This window comes from Ricinus communis, chromosome 10 (genome assembly GCF_019578655.1).
Source record: "Ricinus communis isolate WT05 ecotype wild-type chromosome 10, ASM1957865v1, whole genome shotgun sequence".
Taxonomy (NCBI): Eukaryota; Viridiplantae; Streptophyta; class Magnoliopsida; order Malpighiales; family Euphorbiaceae; genus Ricinus; species Ricinus communis.
Window position 1 is genome coordinate 6062391 of NC_063265.1, and position 22117 is coordinate 6084507.

General features: G+C 34.6%; 2 protein-coding genes across 5 annotated transcripts; one reads left to right on the forward strand and one right to left on the reverse strand.

Moving 5' to 3' along the window:
• Positions 1–8: 8 nt before the first annotated feature.
• Positions 9–875, reverse strand: LOC8265047 (rhodanese-like domain-containing protein 10). The gene is made up of 2 exons (XM_002528044.4): positions 317–875; positions 9–232 (listed from the first exon to the last, which is right to left on the reverse strand). Exons 1-2 carry the CDS (start codon positions 781–783, stop codon positions 31–33), a joined length of 669 nt encoding a protein of 222 aa, XP_002528090.1. The 5' UTR covers positions 784–875; the 3' UTR covers positions 9–30.
• A 1216-nt stretch (positions 876–2091) lies between these two features.
• Positions 2092–21521, forward strand: LOC8265046. Of its 4 annotated transcripts, none has more exons than XM_048380083.1 (27): positions 2094–2543; positions 2663–2822; positions 3087–3179; positions 3267–3372; positions 3506–3674; positions 3812–3986; positions 4629–4733; positions 4833–5393; positions 5572–6180; positions 6525–6593; positions 7335–7451; positions 7536–7781; positions 9058–9105; positions 9192–9329; positions 10098–10262; positions 10406–10468; positions 10541–10648; positions 10753–10836; positions 10909–10956; positions 18107–18181; positions 19106–19201; positions 19286–19366; positions 19458–19529; positions 19987–20031; positions 20114–20197; positions 20712–20815; positions 20957–21521. In XM_048380083.1, the coding sequence occupies exons 1-27, from the start codon at positions 2332–2334 to the stop codon at positions 21099–21101; spliced, it is 3978 nt and encodes a 1325-aa protein (XP_048236040.1). In that variant the 5' UTR covers positions 2094–2331; the 3' UTR covers positions 21102–21521. The 4 variants fall into 4 exon arrangements, with proteins under 4 accessions (XP_048236041.1, XP_048236040.1, XP_015580216.2 ...); XM_015724730.3 differs by having other exon boundaries at positions 5578–6180; XM_015724729.3 differs by having other exon boundaries at positions 2095–2543; positions 5575–6180.
• Positions 21522–22117: the final 596 nt, after the last annotated feature.

Consider the following 22117-nt stretch of genomic DNA (forward strand, 5'->3'; position numbering starts at 1 on the left):
CAAACTCGGATCACAGAAATTATTAGCACATTAATTGCTTTTGTCCACTGCTTGTAACAGAATTAGCAATTTAAGGAAATAGTAAGATACACCCCCTATAGTTGCATACTGCAATTTTTCTGGTCCTTCGACAACTGGGAAATCATCATCTCCAGAACGATTGAATCCACCAGCCAACCATCCAAGGTTCTTGTATCCTCCTTCGTACAACTTGAAAGCTGCCATCATCGACCTGGCACATTATACCAAAACAAAGAAAGCAAGTTAGTCTCACAGGTTCAAGATACAACAGAGAAAAACATTGTTCTATTCTTACCTAAGCCCTTCACCGCAAGCCACAAGAATTTTGGCGTCCTTATTGGGAATAGATGTCTCCACCAACCGTAGAAAATCAGGATTTATCATGGTGAAGTTCTGGCCAGTCCATAGTCCAATGTAGCCAAAGTGAACCCACTTCTTCAAAAGAGTTAAGGGGCTATTATCCATGTCCTGGACAAAGAGTGGCACGTGCAGGGACCCTGCAACTCTTGCCTTCTCCCTCTCCCAAACTGGTCTGATGTCAAGGAGCACAAAGCCCTCTGAGCTCATGGCAGTGGCTGCATCCTTAGGCACTATGGGCTTAATAGCACCAGATTGTATAAGCTGCTGGGCATTGGATGCTGCCCTCACTTGAAATTTTACTCGTCTCTGAGGAGCGGGAGCGAAGATGAGTGGCTTGGGTTGTTTCTGATGCTTCAAAGAGTGTGTGTGGAGGAGGTGGTTTAGTTGAATTGCCATTGCCATTGATCTTTTTCTTTTCTCTTATCTTGAATCTGATTCCTGATATAACTTACTTTTGTCTACGTGACAATTAGCTATTTGTAGTTTAGCCCTTAACTTCCTTTGGTTCACATTTTTCCCCTGGTTTTGAAAATATTTTGCAGGGTCATCCTTCTTGCTTCATGAAAATTGAATACTGCGTTATGTCTGAACATTTTTTTTAGAAAATTAATCCAATTGTATCAGATAAATTTTTTGCAATGGATAAAAAAAATAAATAAAAAGTGGTATAACTTAATATTACTTTTATATTTTTATATTACAACAATTTATAGAAATGTAGAATAAAACTTTACTTTTAATAAAACTAAAAAGAGGTATAAAGGAAGTCAGCAGTAATCTCAAATGATGGAAGGTTGATCATTTTAAAGGGCAATGCTACTCAATATAACAATTTCATTATCAATTTATTCTAAAGTGTCTTATTTGTCATTTTTAAAATTATACTATTTAAAACAACAATCCGCTCCCAATGCTAAAAAGAAATTTACATTACTTGTGCAAACGACGGTGATGGCCAGCAATGCTACAAGTCGTTTGGAGTTCATTTTTTATGTCAGAAGAGGAATATTCAATTGTATTAAATGATGTATTCAGACCCTTTGATCCAATATGAATTCTTAGCTCTAGTGTATCACTTGTCTTCTTGTAACTGGTAGTTGTTTAAGGTATCTCATTTCTAAAGCAATATAAGTAGAATGCTTAACTAAGTTTTTCACTGCTTTAAATGAAATGCACCAATTAATGGGTAAAAGATCGCCTCAGTTTCTTAGAAAGATAAAAGCCTTAAAAGTGAAAATTAATTCAGCTAGTTATGGCATTGAAAATATTTGAAATCTAATTCAAATACTAAAAGCGTTTATTTTTAAAACATGTATACTTTTCTACATTAATTAAATTATATTTTTCTTTACGGTGAATATAAAATAACAGCTTATCTTTATTATTATTATTATTATTATTCAGAACTCATTAAATTAAAAAAATTATAGCAATAGAGAGTACAAAATTTTTGAGCTTGAGGAGACAAACCTCACACAAAAAGGCCCTTGCTATAATTGCTCTCAATAAAACGGTTTTTTGAATTTCAACATCTTATATATATAAGAAAAGAATATTAATCTAGCAAATTATAATTTATTTTAAGTACAAATAAAATACCTTAATTTTCTTTTAAGTGACAAAAAAGTTTATTTTTAAATAAAACCTTATTTTCAAATCATTTCTTTCTAGCGAAATTATTACTTCTATAAGCAATATTTGAAGGGCCAAATTAACATTCTGTGCTTAGGGGATGGCGCTGCACAGAAATGCTCGTGTCCTTATTTTTGCTCCCGCTGTTTTAACAGCCTTGTGCATTTCAACTATCAACGACCAAACCAGCTATTAAAAAGAAAAACCCTAAAATCAATTTTCAAAAGTTCCTCTCTTCCCTCTCTTAAACAAGTGAAGATATTTTATTAATTGCTCTTATGATTCCAATTCTTTAGCATCAACATTTAGGGTTTCGGAATGGTAGGAAAGATGATGAAATCAAGTTCGAGAGATAGGCTTGCGAGCCTTATCAATTGTGCAATGGACATTCCTACAAAGCTCGAAATTTTACGTCAACTGAAAGAAAATTTGCTTCAAGAAACCGATGCCGCTTCTCTCTCTGATTTTCTTCCTCGCCTATTAGAGTTGCAGTCTGATGAATACTCTCCTGTTCGTAAATGTGTCACGGAGTATTATTCTATTCGATTCTGATATATTCCCATAGTTTTTTCTAATAGAAAAAAAAGAAAAGAAATGGTTTGTTGTTTTCGGTTTTATTTATTTATTTGTATTGTGTTATTGTATGCAGGATGATTGGAGATATTGGACTGAAGCACTTGGAATTTGTGCCTGAAATTGTTAATGTTTTAATTAATGTTTTGGAGGACCGTGCTCCTGCTGTTGCTAGACAAGCTATTACTTGTGGAATTAATCTTTTTAGGTCTACTCTTCAAAAAATTGCCATTAAGGTAGTCTCTTTTTGTTAATTTTTTTAAAGTGTTTGGAAAGTCTATAAATGTAAGAATTTAACTCAATTCAATTTTATTTAGGAATGAAACTATTGAAACAAATAACCGAGAATTCAATTGAAATCATGCCCATAATTCTTTCGGTCCAAATTTATAAAATAAGCATGAATACACAATTGTGTGGTTTTCTTTGTTAACTAATACACATTGACATTCATGTTTCTCCTTCCATTTTTTTCCTTTTCTTTTCTTGCAACATTTTAGGGCCTTTACACCAGTGAGTTGGATGATGTGCTTAAGTTGTCATGGTCATCAATGTTAGAGTTCAAGGAAAAAATATACTCCGTAGCTTTTCAGGTAAAAATGAATATTCTTATGATAACATACTGCAGGAGTTGCTACTTTATCTGTATTACTTATTTACTGTGATAACATGTCCACAAGCCTGTAAGTGGTGGGGTAAGATTGCTGGCGCTGAAGTTTGTTGAAGCAGTCATTCTTCTTTATACACCTGATCCCACTGGCCTTCCAGAACCTCCAACTAATGAAGGTAAATTATTTCTAGCCTTTCCCTTTAGGCTGAAGGCAGCATTAAGCTCAAAAGATATTAATGAATACTCAATTCCACTAGAATTTAGATGGGTTAGATGTGCTTACGTAGCATCCTCACACTATTTTTGTAGGAGAACATCAGGATTTTAATATATCATGGTTCCGCGGGAGCCATCCTGTATTAAATATTGGAGATTTGTCAATTGAGGCCAGTAAAAGATTGGGTTTGTTGCTTGATCAGCTCAGGTTCCCGACAGTAAAGTCTCTGAACAACTTGGTTATTATTGTTCTTATTAATAGGTGGGGGCTAACTCTGGTTATATGGATTTGCATTTCATATTATGGCATTTTCCGTGGGAAGCATTGTTAGTTAATAATATGGATATTTGTCAATTCATACTTTGAACAGTACACTCATTTCTGAAATTTCTTTCCAGTCTTGCCACTATTGCAAAGAAAAGACCTCCATATTATGGACGGATCCTGCCAGTTTTACTTGGTTTGGGTCCCTCAGGCTCTGGGATCGAAGTTATGCATGCTCCCGGTTCAAATCATGCTTTGGAAAATGCCTTCCTCACCTGCTTGAAATGCACTCATCCTGGTGCTGCACCGGTATGCAATAGATTATAAGTGCATTTGCATTAACAAATGGCCTTATATTTTCTTAATATTTGATAGCCACCGTTTTTTGTTTTATTGTTGATTTGTGTTGGGCATGTATATATATCAGTTTCAATCTCTTATTCATTATGATAGGTTTGTGTAAGAGGCTTTATTCCATGAATGGCTTCTTTTGTCAACATGTAATCACTAAAGTTCTCTATGCCTTTTCTTATCTTATCTACTTTATTTATATGTACTGTTTTCTAAGAGTGCTCCTTTTTTTTGTTATCTTTGTTATATTGATGCCCAGTTTAAACTTTAGCAGTCTTGAGAATCATAGTTATGCTGATATTTTGTTAGGGAGAGTTGCAAAGCTGGAGAAGTCAAAATTATGTGGAATTTTTTATTCTAAATGGCATAGTTGAATGGGGGAAGTTTATGGGTTTAATATTTATCATTGATATAAATCCGATGTTTCTTGGAGAGTTCATGAATATGGTACATACTACAGTAGGGATTTTGCTATCCCCTGGAATAATTTTGTTGTGTGTTGGATCTACTGAATTAGTTCTTAGTACAGTTCACAAGTGTGCTTGTGTTTAGCAGTTTAGTTTACATTACTAATTGGTAATTGGATTTTTGTTTCTGAAGTGGCGAGATCGTTTAATTGGTGCCCTAAGAGAGATGAAAGCAGGAGGGGTGACAGATGAGGTCCTATGCTTGAAGGAGGGGGAAGAAGTCTCAAGAGCTGCTATGGTGCTTGTTTTGTACATTCGTATGATGCATTTATATTAATTTCTAGGTTTGAAACTTGCATATTTTCACAGCTTATTGTCTAATGTTAAACATTTACAGGATGAGAAAAACAGAACTGAAGCATTTGATGGTATACATAGTAAATTTGGAAGAAAACGATCTGGAGCAGAGGACAGTATTGAGTTGGCTGAAGACAATGAGATGTCTGGAAAGCGTGCCAAACCAATGCCTAGCGTTTCAGATGAATCGACTCAAGAGTTGAATACAAATATTACAGTGTCTCAGGATAACATTCCATCAGATGAATCTACTGTTAACAGAGGAGATGATGATACTGGACCTGTACAGCAACTGGTTGCAATGTTTGGAGCCTTGGTTGCTCAAGGTGAAAAGGCTGTTGGCTCTTTGGAGATTCTTATTTCAAGTATCTCTGCTGACTTGTTAGCTGAAGTGGTGATGGCTAACATGCGCTACCTTCCTGCTAGTCATTTGCAAGCTGATGGAGGCGATGAATTGCTTCTGAACATGACTGTGGTTGGCAGTAATACTGAAGCCAAGTATCCATCATCATTTTTAATGAATGTACTCACACTTTCCACTTCTTTCCCTCAAATAGCTTCCCGTCTTAATACTCACCGGTCAGCAGCCAATGACATAGAGGTATTTTACTCTTTTTTTCCTATCTCAGCAATTTTTTGGCATCTAATCTTGATGAACTCTAGTTGCCTATCCTTTATTGACTTATTTTGTTCTTTATCTTTTTTCTTTTACTGCCAAGAAATATAAGTTGCACTGTTCAGTTGAGATTGCTATTCTAAGTTCTTTAAATTTATTAAAGCAGCAGACATTACAAGGACAGGAAGAACTTCATGTTGCTCCTATGGTTGATAATGCTGTTGTATATGCTGGAATTGGTCGAGCTGAAAATGAAATGTTACCTTCTGGTTTAGCGGCTCCTTCAAATGTGATTTCATCTGGAATGGTTATTGATGTTCCATCTGATATCCAAGGTGTTGGGGATATAGAGAGTGAGATACCTGGTCTAGACTCTTCTGCTTGTAATGATGGGTTTTCTAGAACTGTGGTTGCTTCTTCATTAGTCTCTACTGATCTAGAGGATGCCAATCAAGACCAAGTTACTAGTTTGGATGGAAGTTCAAATATGGATTTACATCCGGCAATGTCGACAGATAGGTCAGAGGAACTTAGTCCAAAAGCAGCAGTTACAGATTGTAGCAGCCTGTTCTCTTCGGCAGCAGCTTCTGTGGGTTTACCTAGTACTTTTATCCTTCCTAAGATGTCAGCACCTGTTGTAGATCTTGAAGAAGCACAGAAGGATCAACTGCAAAACTTGGCTTTTAAGCACATTGTTGAGGCATATAAGCAAATAGCAATTTCGGGAGGTTCACAAGTCCGCTTTTCCTTACTTGCCTATTTAGGAGTTGAGGTAGAAACTTCTCCCATCCCAAATCCTAGTTTCGATGACATAGCAATGTGGAAGTGTTAAAATTCATCTTTAACTGTTATCCAATTTCTTTTTTCGTTCTCTATCTTCTTTATATGCAGATAAAAATATGCAGTAATTATCTCTTCTGCGATCTATGTAACCTAGTAATGTAAATGTTATTTATCCACATTACTTCAACTTCATGATATTTTTGTCTTGTTTGTGATGTAACATAAGTCATGGCCTCAGTTTATGTACTTGGCATTAGTTGTCTAAGTGACGATTCATATTATATATGCTGATACTTAATTTTAAGATGTTAATGGATTTTACACTTCTTGTAGTTTCCCTCAGAGTTAGATCCATGGAAACTTCTTCAGGAGCATATATTGTCAGATTATGTGAACCATGAGGTAAATGGATATTCTATTTAGTTGGTTAGGCATTTCTTTGTTTTGTTGAATGGATGTTGAGTATCGTGATCATGAGTTTTGAACTGGATACTGAAACCTGCTTGCCCTGGATGGTCCTTGTATTCCTGTTCTTCTCTGTGATATGTTTGCGTGTGTATCCACTCATTGGCGTCTCTCTGCATGTTCGTGCACATTTATACACACTGGTTCACAGTGTGAGGTGATTAGTTTCGGCCTTGATTTTGAACTGCATCATGAACCCCTTGGTGTTTCTCTGCACATTCGCACACATTTATAGACACTGGTTCACAGTGGGAGGGGATTAGGTCTGGCCTTGATTTTGGACTGTATATGTGTTGGGACTCAAAATGTTTGATAGAGAGCTGCTGGCAATAGATTTGCAATGAATTTTCTACCATGTGGTTGGAGGTTTGGATTTATAGTTCCTAACTTCCATGATGTTCATTATGTCGTGAGAAGTGCTCTGTAACATAACCAGTGGCCATCAACATGAAAATGTATTAAGGTCTCAGACATTCACTTTTAGGGTTCTAATTACACTAGCACTTGTCTGAGATTGGGGCATTTGCACTTCTCATATCCTGCTATATCATATCCTGTATACTTATGTGGTCTTGCTATGTAGTGGTGGTTCCTAGTAAAGACTTTTCTGTTACTTTTATTTTTATTATTTCCTTTATGAGATTCTTGTAGCATCTGACAATCCCTGGCTGTCTTCAGGGACACGAGTTGACATTGCGTGTCCTCTACAGGTTATTTGGTGAGGTAGAAGAGGAACGCGACTTTTTTTCTTCTACAACTGCTGCTTCTGTGTATGAGATGTTCCTTCTTGCAGTGGTTCGCATTACTCCATTACATCATTTATCTCATTCATTCACAAGGAATATAATTATTAAAAAAGATAAATATTTTTGAATGCAGGCTGAAACACTTAGAGACTCTTTTCCTCCTTCAGACAAATCTTTAAGTAGATTGCTTGGTGAAGCTCCTTATTTGCCAAAGTCAGTTTTAAATTTACTGGAGTCCTTGTGTTCTCCTGAAAATGGTGATAAAGCTGAGAAGGATTTTCAAAGTGGGGATCGCGTCACTCAAGGTCTCAGTACTGTTTGGAGCCTCATTTTGCTGAGGCCTCCTATTCGAGAAGTCTGCTTGAAAATTGCTTTGCAGGTTTGTTTCTTATTTATGGATTTCATTTTACTGAGAATGGTATCTGCTTGCAAATTGCTTTGTTTGCAATAGTTTCAGTGCTTCTGTTTCTGTGTGTTATTTACATGATTATTAAATCAATTTATATCTAATGCCAAAGATTGGCTTGGTCAGCAAATGAGTTGATTCTCACATTATTGGTCATAGCTCAATCTTGGGTTCAAGCCATGAGGATTTGGCTTGCAAAAAACCCGGTTCACTAGTTCTAGTATGGTTCGCTTGCTTTTGACCATTGTCATTGGGTGCTATTTTCATCCTAAATTTTTTTACATAATTTCTAGTTAGTAGGTTTGGTTAATATTATGGCTTAGTAAATTTAGAAAGATAACAAAATTTGATTTGGTGAAACTGAAAGCTAATTTGCTATAACATGTAGCTCCATTAGACTGCTGAATTAAACATTAATGAGTTTGTCAAATCTAATTCACATTTACTTGTAATTTGTAAAATTAAATGAACATCTGACAAATGCTAGGGTCATTTACTAAATGAATCAAACACAGTAATGGGTGATTTGGCTGGAATATGTTTGTGCACAGAGCGATGCAGTTCGTTTATAGCTTGTTTTTTGTTCGTTTAATTATTTCTGTTAGGTTAGAAGTTGAACTGTTACCAATTTTATGCTGTTATGATCCAGCTGTTAAGATATAGATTTGATCAGAATTGGTTAAGGTTGTTGGGAAATCTTCACATTAGTAGGTCATATCCAAAAATGTTTTGGAGATGTTAGCTTTGAGAGATAGGCATGCGAACAACCTAGTAAAAAAAGAAAAGCTACAAGAAGAAGAGATGGAACTTGAGCTTCGCATTGACCAAGAGTCTTTGAGGGGGTGCTGCTGCCTTTACACAAGGAGGAGGCAGCCCCTTGTTTTATCTATTGGGAAATACGTCCCTTGGTCTTGACCAGGCGGGCACCTGCTGAGAATTGGTGGTTTTATTTCTCTATGTATTTTGTGTAATAAATTTGAATCAAATACTAACAGTTCAAGTAATTAAAAGTTTTCACGGCCTAAGCTCTGTTACAAGCTGAGCTGTGCTTTGATGCATAAAGTGGCTCAATTTGAGCTTCAGCTAAAACCCATTTTTAAAGTAGACGCTGCAGAACTGGGGGGTGTTGGGGAGTGAGAGAAGGGGAGGGAAGGTTGGAAGAGTTATCTTTTATTGATTTATATTATTTCATAGTAGTTTAAGTTGAACCTTTCCTCTTTTAACTTTCATTTTCTTTTACCCCTAAAAGAGTGCAGTTCATAATTTGGAGGAAGTGCGTATGAAGGCCATTCGTCTGGTACCTACACTCAACTTGCTATTGAATGAACAAATTAGCAGCATTATATAATTCTTCTTACCATTCTGGGCGTTTTCATGTTACAGGTTGCAAACAAGCTTTATCCTATCTCATCCATTGCTCAACAAATAGAAGATTTTGCCAAGGAAAAGTTACTCTCTATCGTAAATAGTGACACTAAAGAAATTATTGATTCGGAACGATTAGACGTTGAGTCACAGAAGGTAGTATTAATTCATATTAGAAGTGAATTTTCATTTCTGATTTATCCTATCATGTATTTTCTGGAACTGAATCCTGTTTCTATGAACTGGAAAGAACCATGTAGGTCTTACATCTTTTTTTATCATTGATGAACCATTACTTTGTTGAACAAGCTACTTTGAACAACTATGTATACTTCTCTTGTCTCTGCCAAACCCAAAGTAATATTTTTCCTTATTTCTAAAAGATAATTTGTGAACTGAACTAACTTGATATCATATTCTTTTGCCAGTCCTATGGTGTTCATGGCCTTTTATCTTATCCTTGTATCGAATTTGAACTGCCTTCCTTTTTCCTGTTTTTTTATAAAATTTGTCCATCATTCAAATTTGAATAGAACTTCTATTGTCATCATTGTGACATAAATTCTTCATGCTGCTTCTTGTCTTAAGTGATTACTCCAAATTTCGTCATTTTTACTCTCTATCAGGACAGGTGATTTATTCTTTCTTTTTGTCCTAAAAGGGATGCCCACTTGTCTAATTCTTATGAATTATGAAATGGCCCCTCTCTCTCTATAAATCATCCTTTCTTTTCTTTTGTTTTTGTTTTTGTTTTTAAGTTTAGATACTTGTATGGCACTACATTCAAGTTAATTGTTTTAGGAAAAGTGGCAACCCGACTGTTATACAGTTGGTTCACTTGTTAGGAAAAAGAAAAGTGCTGTATCATTTTGCTTTCCTCTTAGACATTACATTGCTCAGATTTATTAAATTTAATTTTAACAGGATTTCAACTTGGAAAAACTGTCAAATGATAATCAGTCAGCAAGTGCCGCCAGTAAAGACATCTCCTCTGACTCTCATCAATCATGCACATCTCAAAGCATGTCGTCTCTCTCAATCTCTGAGGCTCAGCAGTGCATGTCACTATATTTTGCCTTGTGCACAAAGGTAAAAACTTTCTTATTCCTAGTGGCTAGTCACAAGCAGTTGAAGCTTTTGCCACCTTATACATGCTTAAACATAATTGTGCAATCTATTTATCTCTGATGTTTCTTTAGATTGACAGTTAACTTGTCTAATCTGATTTACAGAAGCACTCCCTATTTCGCCAAATTTTTGCTGTTTATAATGGTGCGTCAAAGGAAGTTAAGCAGGTATGGTAGAGAATATTCTATCCGTTTCTATTCTACTTTTAGCTTCATCTACTTAGCAAATGTCTGGTGCAGGCAGTTCATCGCCATATTCCCATACTAGTTCGTACTATGGGCTCATCACCTGAACTACTTGAAATAATCTCAGACCCTCCAAGTGGAAGTGAGAATCTTCTGATGCAGGTACTGTAACTGATCAATCATGCGTTGCACCCAACACCTCTAAAGTTATAAGATTAACCGTTATCTTTTTTTCCCTTTTAACATTTTCCTGTCGTATTTATTAGGTTTTACAAACACTGACAGATGGGATAGTTCCTTCCAAAGAATTATTATTCACAATTAGAAAGTTGTATGATGCAAAAGTAAAGGTACGGAAGTTTGTTTTCTAAGAGGTAAAGAGGATGGTATCAACTAATGTATTCACTTTTGATTTGTTTCAGGATATAGAGATTTTAATCCCAGTATTGCCCTTTCTACCGAGAGATGAGGTTTTCTCCTATTCATAGTTTTTATACAAATGTTACCCCTCACATTATTTTCATATTTTGCCTGCATTTATATCTTTCTACTTACTAGCTTTTTCTCCACGTGCGTTGCATGTTATTAGAATTATTAAACACGTGATTCAATTCACTTTTCCAATTTTATATGTATAAAACTGAAGAGAAATAAAAAAATTGTATGAAATATTAAACAATTAAAAATTAAAAAAGTTATAGTAAATATAAATAATTTTTTAATAAACATGATTCTTTTATTAATAAATAAGAGGAAGAATGTCTATAATAATATGATGAAAAGATTAAACTTATAAACTAAGCATGAGTTACACAAGCTCAATTAGAAAAGCTAAATAAAGTAATACAAAATAAACAAAGATCTTTTCATCATACATCATCAATATACATATTTACTTTGGTAATTCAAATGTCAATATAATATTAGAATAGTTACTATTTTTAAATATTGAAAGAACCTTGTTTCTTTAATTTATATAGATTATCTTTATGAAGCAGCACTACTCTGAAAACCATATCTTTTATATAGGTTTCTTATGTTCTATTAATTGTCAGATTGGACATTAAAATTTGTTTTAGATATTGAAATCCCTTCAATGTTTCTTTTACACAGTTAATATATTTGTTAAAGATGTGATACATTTTATTAATTATAATAAAACATTGAAATTATAATAGTAACGTCATAAATTAAAGGATGATAGTTAAAAATATTGATAATGATTTACATATAATATACATTATATCTAAGAGTTATTATAAAATATAAATATTTATATAATTTTTATAATTGATATGTATAAATTTCTATAAAAAATATACTTAGTATTGTCTATGAAAATTTAAAACAAAACGTAATAGTTAAATAAATATAAAAAGATAATCATTTATTGCAATTGCGAGTGTAAAACTATTTTCTCTTTTTTTCTTTTGGAAATAATGACACTAATTTTATGTATACTGTAAGAATAACTATATAAATGAGATATATTAGATGTTAGTTAAGATAAATTAAATTTTGATTTAAAGTAAAATTAAATAAAATACAGATATTATCTTGTTTGAACCTATAAAGTTAAACTTTTATTCAATTTGAATTTTAAATTTAAAAATCTTAATCTTAGAATAATTTTTGTGAACCTGTTAAAATTTCTTGTCCTTATCTAACCGAAAGAGTTTTACTCCTTTAGTCACTTTTATATATAGTATTTAAAATCATAAATATATAAATATAACTTAAAATTAAATTTAAAAGTCTGAATTTAAGAAATTACATTTGACATTTTTAAGAAATTAGAATCAAGTATATCTATCATCCTCTTTTGGAACTAATTGGACATTAATATGAATGTTTATTCAGTTTAAATTTAAACTTCTTGAAAGTAAGTTAAGGTTAACTTTGTAAATTCATAAAAGTTACATGCCCTTTTATGTCCAAAAGATGTTTTCCCTTGATAGTTACTTTTGTACATAATATGATTTTATTGGATGTTCCTTTTATGAATAATTAGTATTATACATGACTGAACAGGTCTGTCTTCTTTTATATCTCACACATTTCTTCCTAATATCTATGCAAACTATTCATTAATCATTTGAGGTTTTTGGGTCCTTGTCAAAGATTGGGGAGTTTTATAACTGAAATCTTACATGTAAATAGATCATCTAGGTATCTTACAATTGAATCTTCCATATGGATATGGATCCCCCAGGCTGTGATATTGTGATATCATGATACATAATCGAACAAAGATTTTGATTGTAGGTGGACGGTCCATGCCTAATAGAAACCTATCCCTAACACCAACTCTGACATTCTTCAAATTCTGTTTTCTGTATACTTTGGCCAACCAAAAGACGCCATCTTATTATTTCGATATAGTCATGTCTATCATACAAGGACATTTATTTGGTGTAAAATAATAATTGACTGAAAAAACACTGTTATGTTTATTCCATATATCTCAAGGTATTTGTACAAGATACCTAGACCTATTTAAGGTAAGTCAACTATATAGGAATAATTACAGGAAATAAATACAAGAATATTACAGCTAGAATTCCTAAATAAGTATACAGCTATATATGTTGAGTCTCCTCCTCAAGTTGGTGCATAGATATCACATATGCCCAACTTGGATAATGATGCATAAAATGAGCCACTAGTAATAGCGTGAGTCATCATGTCGGCCAGCTGATCTGCACTCTTAATGTAAGGAACCTCTATCATACCAGAATCTAGGTTATCCTTGATATAATTCCTGTCAAGTTCAATGTGCTTAGTTCGATCATGTTGAACCAGATTGTTAGCTATCTCAATAGCTGCAGTGTTATCACAATAAAGTACCATAGGCTTTTTTTGGACCAAACCCGAGTTCTTTTAAGAGAATTTTTAACTAAGCAAGCTCTGTGGTTGCATGATGAAGAGCCTGATACTCAGCTTCTGCACTAGACAATGACACCACATTCTGTTTCTTACTCCTCTAAGTCACCAGATTACCTCCAACGGATGACACATAGCCTGAAGTAGACTTTCTATCCAATTTAGAGCCAGTAAAGTCAGAGTCTGTGTAACCCATAATATCCAAGTGCCCATGTTTGGAGAACATAATACCTTTACCTGGAGAGGGCTCCAGATAAGCCAAAATACGATTCACTGCATTCATGTGTCGATCACTTGGATTGTGCATAAACTGGCTGACAACACTAACTGCATATGATAAATCAGGCCTAGTGTGGGTTAGATAAATCAACTTTCCCACTAGTCTCTGATATCTCTCCTTGTTAGTCGGAATCTGATCAGGATAAATAGATAGACCATGATTCACCTCAATGGGAGTATTTACAGGTTCACAGGCAGAATTACCGGTTTCAACTAAGAGATCTAAAATATACTTCCGTTGGGAGAGAAAAAGTCTTTGCTTGGACCGAGATACTTCAACACCTAAGAAGTATTTTAGAACCCCCAAGTCCTTCATCTCAAACTCCTTGGCGAAGTAGCTTCGAAGTTTCTCTATCTCACTAGCATTACTACATGTAACAATCATGTCATCAACATAAACAATAAGCAAGGTAATATTATCATGCTCCCTCTTATAAAACAGAGTATGATCTGCCAAAACTTGCTTAAAACCATACTCCTTCATTGAGTAGCTCAACTTGCCAAACCATGCCCTTGGCGATTGTTTCAACCCGTACAATGCCTTTTTCAGCTTGCAGTCCTTACCTCCTCCTAGTGTAAATCCTAGAGGAGGATCCATATACACCTCCTCTATCAAATCACCATGGAGAAAAGCATTTTTTACATCAAACTGGCGTAATGGCCAGTCTAGATTGACTGCAAGAGATAGAATGACTCGAATGGTGTTCATCTTAGCTACATGAGCAAAAGTCTTTTGATAGTCAATCCCATAGGTTTGAGTGTAATCTTTGGCCACCAGTCTAGCCTTGTATCTTTCAACTGTATCATCTGACCTGTATTTCACTGTAAACACCTACTTGTATTCTACTGTCTTCTTTTCCTGTGGCAACTCAACCATCTCCCAAGTAGAATTTTTTTGGAGAGCCTTCATTGCCTCTTCCATAGCAACCTTCCACTCGGGATCTTCAAGGGCTTCCTGAAAATGACTAGGAATAGACACAAAAGACAACCGAAGAGCAAAAGCTAGATGAGCCTTAGACAGACGATGATAAGAGATAAAATCAAAAATAGGATAAGTGACATTAAAAGATGACTTGGAAAGACCCAACTTATCAGGTTCTCTACGTTCACGAGGGGGATATCTCCTACCATGATCGTGATCCATAACTTGTGGATTCAAAATAGCATTTTCTAATGTTACAGGACTAGAATTTGTCTCTAAAGTTGAAGTTGTAGGAGAGGGAACACATACCTCAGGGTTAATAGTAGAAGAGTCATCCGATGACATAGTAGTATCATCAAGAGGGGACTAGAGTCAGGAGAAGGCATAACAATGACATTCTGTTTTCTTCTTGTGTAACCATTATGAAATAACCTAGCTGGTCTTTCATCCTTTTTCTCCTTAAATTCAGACTCAAACTCAACAGAACAAGTATTATCTAAAGAATCCTTATTCTCCATAATAGTTGAATTCTCCCCCTTACTCGACATCCATAACTTCTTCTCTTCTAACCATAATCGTTCCTCTTCCTTACTACTAATCTCCCCATGAAGAGGAATCATAAATACATCCCCAGAAAAATAAGATACTTGTTCACAAAACTGAACATTCATGGAAACATAATATTTACCTATAGGAGGATGAAAACATTTATAGCATTTTTGAGAATTAGAGTAACCAAGAAAAACACATTTAAGAGCACGTGGATCAAGCTTATCCCTATATATAGAGTGTACATGTACATAACATACACAACCAAAAATCTTAGGACAAATATTTAGAGCAGAAGGAATAGAGTGAAATTGTGATAACATCCTTAAAGGGGTTTGAAAATTAATGATACGAGCAGGCATTCGATTAATAAGAAAGATAACAGTTATGACAGCCTCAGCCCAAAATCGTTTAGGAACATGCATAGTAAAGCTTAAAGCCTGTGCAACCTCAAGGATATGACGATTCTTACGCTCTGCTACACCATTTTGTTGTGGTGTGTAGGCGTAAGTTGTTTGGTGTAGGAGGCCATGTTCTAGGAAGAAATTGGTAAGAGGCTGATTTACAAACTCATGACCATTGTCAGAATGAAAAACTTGGACCTGAGTATGAAACTGTGTGACAATCATTTTGTAAAATTGAGGAATCGCCTGTATAACATCACTTTTAGATTTTATCAAATATACCCAGCTCACTCTAGTGCAGTCATCAATAAAAGACACAAAGTATTTATGGCCTGAGGCAGATGGAGTAGAAATAGGACCCCACACATCAGTATAAACACATGAAAAAGGAATAGAACTCTTATTGAAACTGGTTTTGAAAGGAACACGATGGTTTTTAGCATAAATGCATTGTTCACATTTTAGACTACAGATAGCAACATTGTGAAACAATTTAGGAAATAAACGCTCTAAATAAGAAAAAGATGGATGCCCTAAACGACAATGCCATAAAAGAACCTTCTCTCTATCAAATGACTCTCTCTCTCTACTTGAAAATCATGGCTAGGTTCAGATTTAAATTCCGTAGCCCCCTCTAAGTAGTAAAGACCTCCTCTTTCCTTACCAATGCCAATCGTCATCTTCGTACGTTTGTCCTGGAAGACATAATGAGTGGAATCAAGTATTGCAGAACAATTAAGACTTTTGGTAAACTTACTAATGGAAAGAAGACTATTAGAAAGATCAGGGGCAAGTAAGACATATGACATTGAGAATGTAGGAGAAATTGAGACATTCCCAACTCCTGTAATTGGCATAGAAGTCCCATTAGCAACCTGTACAGACTTAACATGTGAAGACATTAGAGAGGCAAGTATGGAAGAATTACTAGTTATATGATCAGTAGCCCCTAAATCAATAACCCAAGTGTTAGAAGTAGTAGAAACATATGTCAGACTAGAATTACCTTGTTGAGGAGACACTTGAGAGACATGAGAAGTAGAAGGTAGAAAAGTGTTAGTAACAGCAATCTGAGCAGATTTCTTATTTTTCTTCTCAGCTTATTTAAGTTTATACCACTCCAGATAGCTATGCTTCTTCCAACAAACATCTACTGTATGCCTGGTACTATTGCAATGAGTGCAGAAGTGAGAATTAGAAGCAGTAGAATTCACAGGAACAGAAGGAGTCACCTGAGAGGTGCTTTTTTGGATCATTAGAGCTGAAGCCTCAGAATGATTTTCTGTTCCCATGGTGACTTGTCTTTGCACTGCACGACGAACTAAAGAGTAGGCTTCTTCCAAGCTTGGTAAAGGGAGGTAGCTAAAACACTACTACTAACTTGATCCAAACTGTGATCAAGACCTGCAAGAAACATATAGATGTGATCCTCTGCAATACGCTTCCTTTGTTTCTCAATATCAGCAGCACATGTCATGTCATTGGGCCTACGATAATCAAGCTCCATGAAAATTGAATTTAACTCATTGTAATATTCTGGGAGAGGTCGACCACCCTGGCGCAATTGAAATAACCTTTTCATCAGTTCATATACTTGGGAAGAGTTAGAAACATCAAGATAGCTCCTCTTAGCCGCATCCCTAACTTCTTTAGATGTCTCGCACTGAACAAAGTGTGACATCAGATTATCAGTCATGGAATTAATAAGCCAAGACTTGACAAGGGCATCTTCAGCTACCCATTCATCATAGCTCGGATCATCTTCTATAGGTGCAACCTTTCTTCCAGTAATATAACCCTTCTTCTTTCTGCCAGTAATATGTATCTCTAAAATCTTTGACCAAATACGATAATTAGAACCGTCCAATTTAATATGGATTGGAGAAGAGGTCTCATGAATGGTTACCGTTGAGAGTTTCTTGCTATCAAGAATCTCTTTGTTGTTAGTTTTAGTAGACATTGCAGCTAGATGACGGTTAGGGTTTGAACAAAAGAAGGCAACGGAAAAAAAAGATTACAGCTAGATGACGGCTAGGGTTTGAACAAAAGAAGGCAGCGGAAAAAAATTTTCTTTTGCTCTGATACCAAAATAATAATTGATTGAAAAAACACTGTTATGTTTATTCCATATATCTCAAAGTTTTTATACAAGATACCTAGACCTATTTAAGGTAAGTCAACTATATAGGAATAATTACAGGAAATAAATACAGGTATTTTACAGCTATAATTCCTAAATAAGTATACAACTATATATGCTAAGTGTGTATCATTTCACTCATGGCAAATTATGATTATGGGTTGATTGTATTTATAGTTAACTGCTTAGATGAGCTTGATTCTTAATTTGAATTTTTTTCTTCTTCTTTTTCACATCATAATAAAAAAATTTCCAATCTTTCATTTTCCTACTATATATTATATTCTTAAGTTGTAGTCTTGAAACTCTTGCTATTTTCTTTCCCATGCTCATAATTGGAATTTTGTTTCTTTCAGGTGCAAAATATTTATTCATGTTCTCCCCTTGCTTTGAGCTTTTTTTTTTTGAACTTGTGGTGAATTATTTTACTTGCTTATTTTCAGATTTTGCTGATGTTTCCCCAGCTTGTGAATCTTCCTCTCGATAAATTTCAATTTGCCCTTTCACGTGTACTTCAGGTATCTTTTCCTTTGCAACATCTGTATTCTCTATTTATGTATTCTACTGAATAATCAGATCAGGTGATTCTCATGTTCTAGTGGTGTCCCCTTATTATTTATAAGAATATGTTGCTAGAATTATAGCCATTCTTGTTGAGATATTGCATCAGAATTAAAATTTCTCATGTTATTGTGCGATAGATAAGGTTCCCTGTTGTATCAAATAGTTAATGTGTAATTGAGTGTGCACATTTATGATGCTATTTTTTGACTTTTGACAGAAGAATTTGAAGCGAGGATTTAAACATGATTGTTTGTAAATGGTTCGAATGAAAATTAGTGCACTTTTTAATTGCTAAGATTTGTAGTGAAGTTAAATTGTTGAGTTTGGTTGAGAATTTGTACGAGGTGGATTTCAAATTTGCCCTTATATACATTTTTGTAGTTTAGATCCGCACTTCGATGAAATTTTTATCTTCCTTCATCAACCTAGTCTAGATCATGAATCTAATCAATCAGGAAAACCTACATACCATTGAATTCAAATCTCCAAATTTCAAATCCCTGCAGCCAAATACAAGGTAATTGAATACTATCATTTTATTCACTAGAAAATACTCGTCCTCTTAGCTATTTATGTTTTTTATGGTGTCAGCATTTTGTTTTCATATATGTTTATGATGCATGGAGGCATTTTCTGTCAGTATTATGTTTCAACATTATCTACAAAAAGCTTTCTTCCCATTTTCTCTTACAGAATTCTAAATGTCTTGTGCTTCTACTATTTTGTTGTAAGATACTCTTGCATGGACAACCTGTTTGCTTGGTGCTGCCTCTTGCTTTTTTTTTTTTTTTTAAACTGTGTTGCCACTTAAACAATTGATGTGTATTGTGGTTAACATTTTGTTAATAGTTGAATTGGGTGTTATTTGCATGATGCAGGGATCACCTCACTCTGGTCCAGTGCTCACTCCAGCTGAAGTGCTAATAGCTATCCATGGAATTGACCCCGAAAAAGATGGAATTCCCTTGAAGAAGGCAAATTTTCCTCCCTTGTTTCCTCCCTGTATGAAATCATATGAACTTGAACAAATGCACAACTGATAGTTTACTTGTATTCAGGTCACAGATGCATGCAATGCTTGTTTTGAGCAACGTCAGATATTTACTCAACAAGTTATTGCAAAGGTTTTGAATCAGTTGGTCAGTACTATCTCAAACTTTTAACTTTACAATGCAAAACCATTTAATTGCCTAAGCTGATCTTATAGATGAATAAGGATCTCTCCTGCAGGTTGAGCAGATTCCCCTTCCTTTACTATTCATGCGTACGGTTTTGCAAGCTATTGGTGCTTTTCCTGCACTGGTAAGAAACTTCTAAGCAGATTTAAATTGAAGAATATTCTTTTGTTTTTCTGGGAACAGCAGTGTTGATATTATCAATTAAGTGTTAAGTGAAAGTTGAATTGGATCAGGCTTCTTATGTAGGAAATTGATATTTTGTGGTATTTCTAATTAAGTCTCATAGTTTCAGTTAATATCTTTAAAGTATGTTTATGTTTCATGAATAGGCATCAAGAAACACTCGTGTGTTGGTTTTGCATGCATGACACTTTTTACTTTTTAGAAACAATTGAAAAGATTCCTGCTTTAGTTATTGAACTAGGTCATGATTTTTGTGTATTGTGATTGCCTAGTTACTGCAATTGGATGCCTTCTCCTTGAAGAGGGCCAGTTATCCACCCGATTCTTCTAAATTTTGATATTGTAAGTGAAGATACTCTGGACTTTCAATGGACTTACAACAGTTTCAATTGTTCTAGGTGGAGTTTATAATGGAGATTCTTTCTCGTCTTGTTAGCAAGCAGGTGAGTGCTTTATAATGGTTAATTGACTGCTGGCGTTTGTTGATTCATAGTTGCTGCATACTGATTTAATGGGTTATTGCAGATATGGAAATACCCAAAGTTGTGGGTAGGATTCTTGAAGTGCACATTCTTGACAAAGCCTCAGTCATTCAGTGTGTTGCTTCAGGTATGTTCTGCTCTATCTCTAGCCTTACTTTTAGAATTTTTCCCCTTCACTCTTGACGGTGGCACATTTACTTTCATCTGGTCATTCCTTATCTTTACTTGAAAATGATGACGCACGTGATCATTCAGAAGAGATGAGATGTGAGTGAGAGGCATCCCTAATGATAGCCATAGTAGGATCCTTACAAGGGAAAATACTGTAAAAATGAATTGGTGAAATCGAATTTTAATCGTGTTGTTGTAGATTTGATTATTGCAGAGCAGAGCACTAAAATAGAGAGAGTGGAGATGGGTTGGGTTGGCGATGCAGTGAGACAATTAGAAGTTTTGAAATTATCGTGATTTATAAATTCTTTTTCTTGTACTTATCTATTTTGGAGGTTTAGGATTTCAAATTATTCTGGAATTATATTCTCATTAAGAATGTTTAAATGTTATTATCATTATAATTACCAATTATGCTACTTACAAGCTGTTTCTATTTTCACCTGCTAATTTTATTGTTTTATTTTCAGTTACCTCCACCACAACTGGAAAATGCTCTGAATAGAACTGCAGCTTTGAGAGCTCCTTTGGTTGCTCATGCTAACCAACCAAACCTCAAATCTTCACTACCAAGGTTCATGAAAAATTTGGCTTCTGCTTGTGTAGATTATAGACTCGATATTTAATTAAAACAAAAAAAAAAAATCCCCCTGATCACTTCTGAAAAGAGAAGCCTCTTTCCGAGTCCTGATGATAGAGTTGCATATCATTTCAGGTCTATTCTGGTGGTTCTAGGAATAGCTCCAGAACAACAAACTTCAAGTCAGGCACAAACAAGTCAGGCTCAAACTGGGGATACAAGCAACTCAGCAAAGGAGGTGCTGACAGAGAAATCTAAAGAATCTTCTAGTGCTAGCTGACATGCCCTAAAACCAGTTGATCAGAAATTCTTGCTTCCAGGGAGGAATCCCTGAGCTTGCCTAGATGGGGCAACCCAATTCCCCATTCCTGGACTCCCATCTGTGTACACACATCAGTAAGATGGGGAATCAAAGGCAAATCCCCATGTTGTATAGTACCTAACAGCTTGTACCTCAAAATGCCATTTAGTGGAATTGCTGCCTTGGATGAAGAGAATGAAGATTCAGGAAAGATGTTACGAAGCCTTCTAGATGAATTAAGAGCATGTATCATGTAATGAATTTTTTTTTTGCAAGTTGGATAAACGAGGACAAACTGTGAAGTTGAGCATCGTTAGTATAAAATCTTTTCTATTTGCAATAATTTTCATTGTACGATGAATGCATTTTTCAGTTGATCGAGGACAAATTGCCATCAAATTTTGTTCTAGCGACATAATTTATCGCCCCTAAGTCCGAACTCCATCTTTTCTTCATTGCAATTTCATTTAGTGCCAAGTTCGGCACAGCTTTTCAAATTAGCTTCTTTTTCTCTCTTTTAATTTTGTTTTTTGTTTTTTTAAATATTTCTTTTAAAAGAATAATAAAAACCATGTTTTGGAGAAAGCCAGGAATTCCAACTTTTGCCCAACCGGGTTTGGGAAAACTAAAAAAGGAATAAAATTTAAAAAAACAACTAAAATTTTAAAAGCTGATATGCTCTTAACAATAATGAAGAAGGGAGTTAAACTTATAAATGGTTGTTGAATTTTAATTTTAATAACACTTATTAGATTTTTTGATAAATGTAAAAATAAATTATATTGATGGTCACTAAACTTTAAAAGTATTAAAATTTTGATTTAAAAAAAATATATAGGTGGTATTTTTTTATTAAAAATTAAAAGTTTGATATCTCTTTATTACAAATTGTAAAATTTAGTGCTTATTCGTGTAATTTACTTTCTAAGTGTAGAAAAGTTCATCTATGTTATTAAAATTGAAGTTTAGCAACTATTTAATTACAAATTAAACAT

Coding starts and splice junctions, on each gene's coding strand:
- LOC8265047 (XM_002528044.4), bottom strand. CDS start 783: ATGGCAATGGCAATTCAACTAAACCACCTCCTCCACACACACTCTTTG. Junction 233..316: donor GCTTGCGGTGAAGGGCTTAG/GTAAGAATAGAA, acceptor ATAATGTGCCAG/GTCGATGATGGCAGCTTTCA.
- LOC8265046 (XM_048380083.1), top strand. CDS start 2,332: ATGGTAGGAAAGATGATGAAATCAAGTTCGAGAGATAGGCTTGCGAGC. Junction 19,530..19,986: donor TTGGTGCTTTTCCTGCACTG/GTAAGAAACTTC, acceptor CAATTGTTCTAG/GTGGAGTTTATAATGGAGAT. Junction 20,198..20,711: donor CATTCAGTGTGTTGCTTCAG/GTATGTTCTGCT, acceptor TTTTATTTTCAG/TTACCTCCACCACAACTGGA.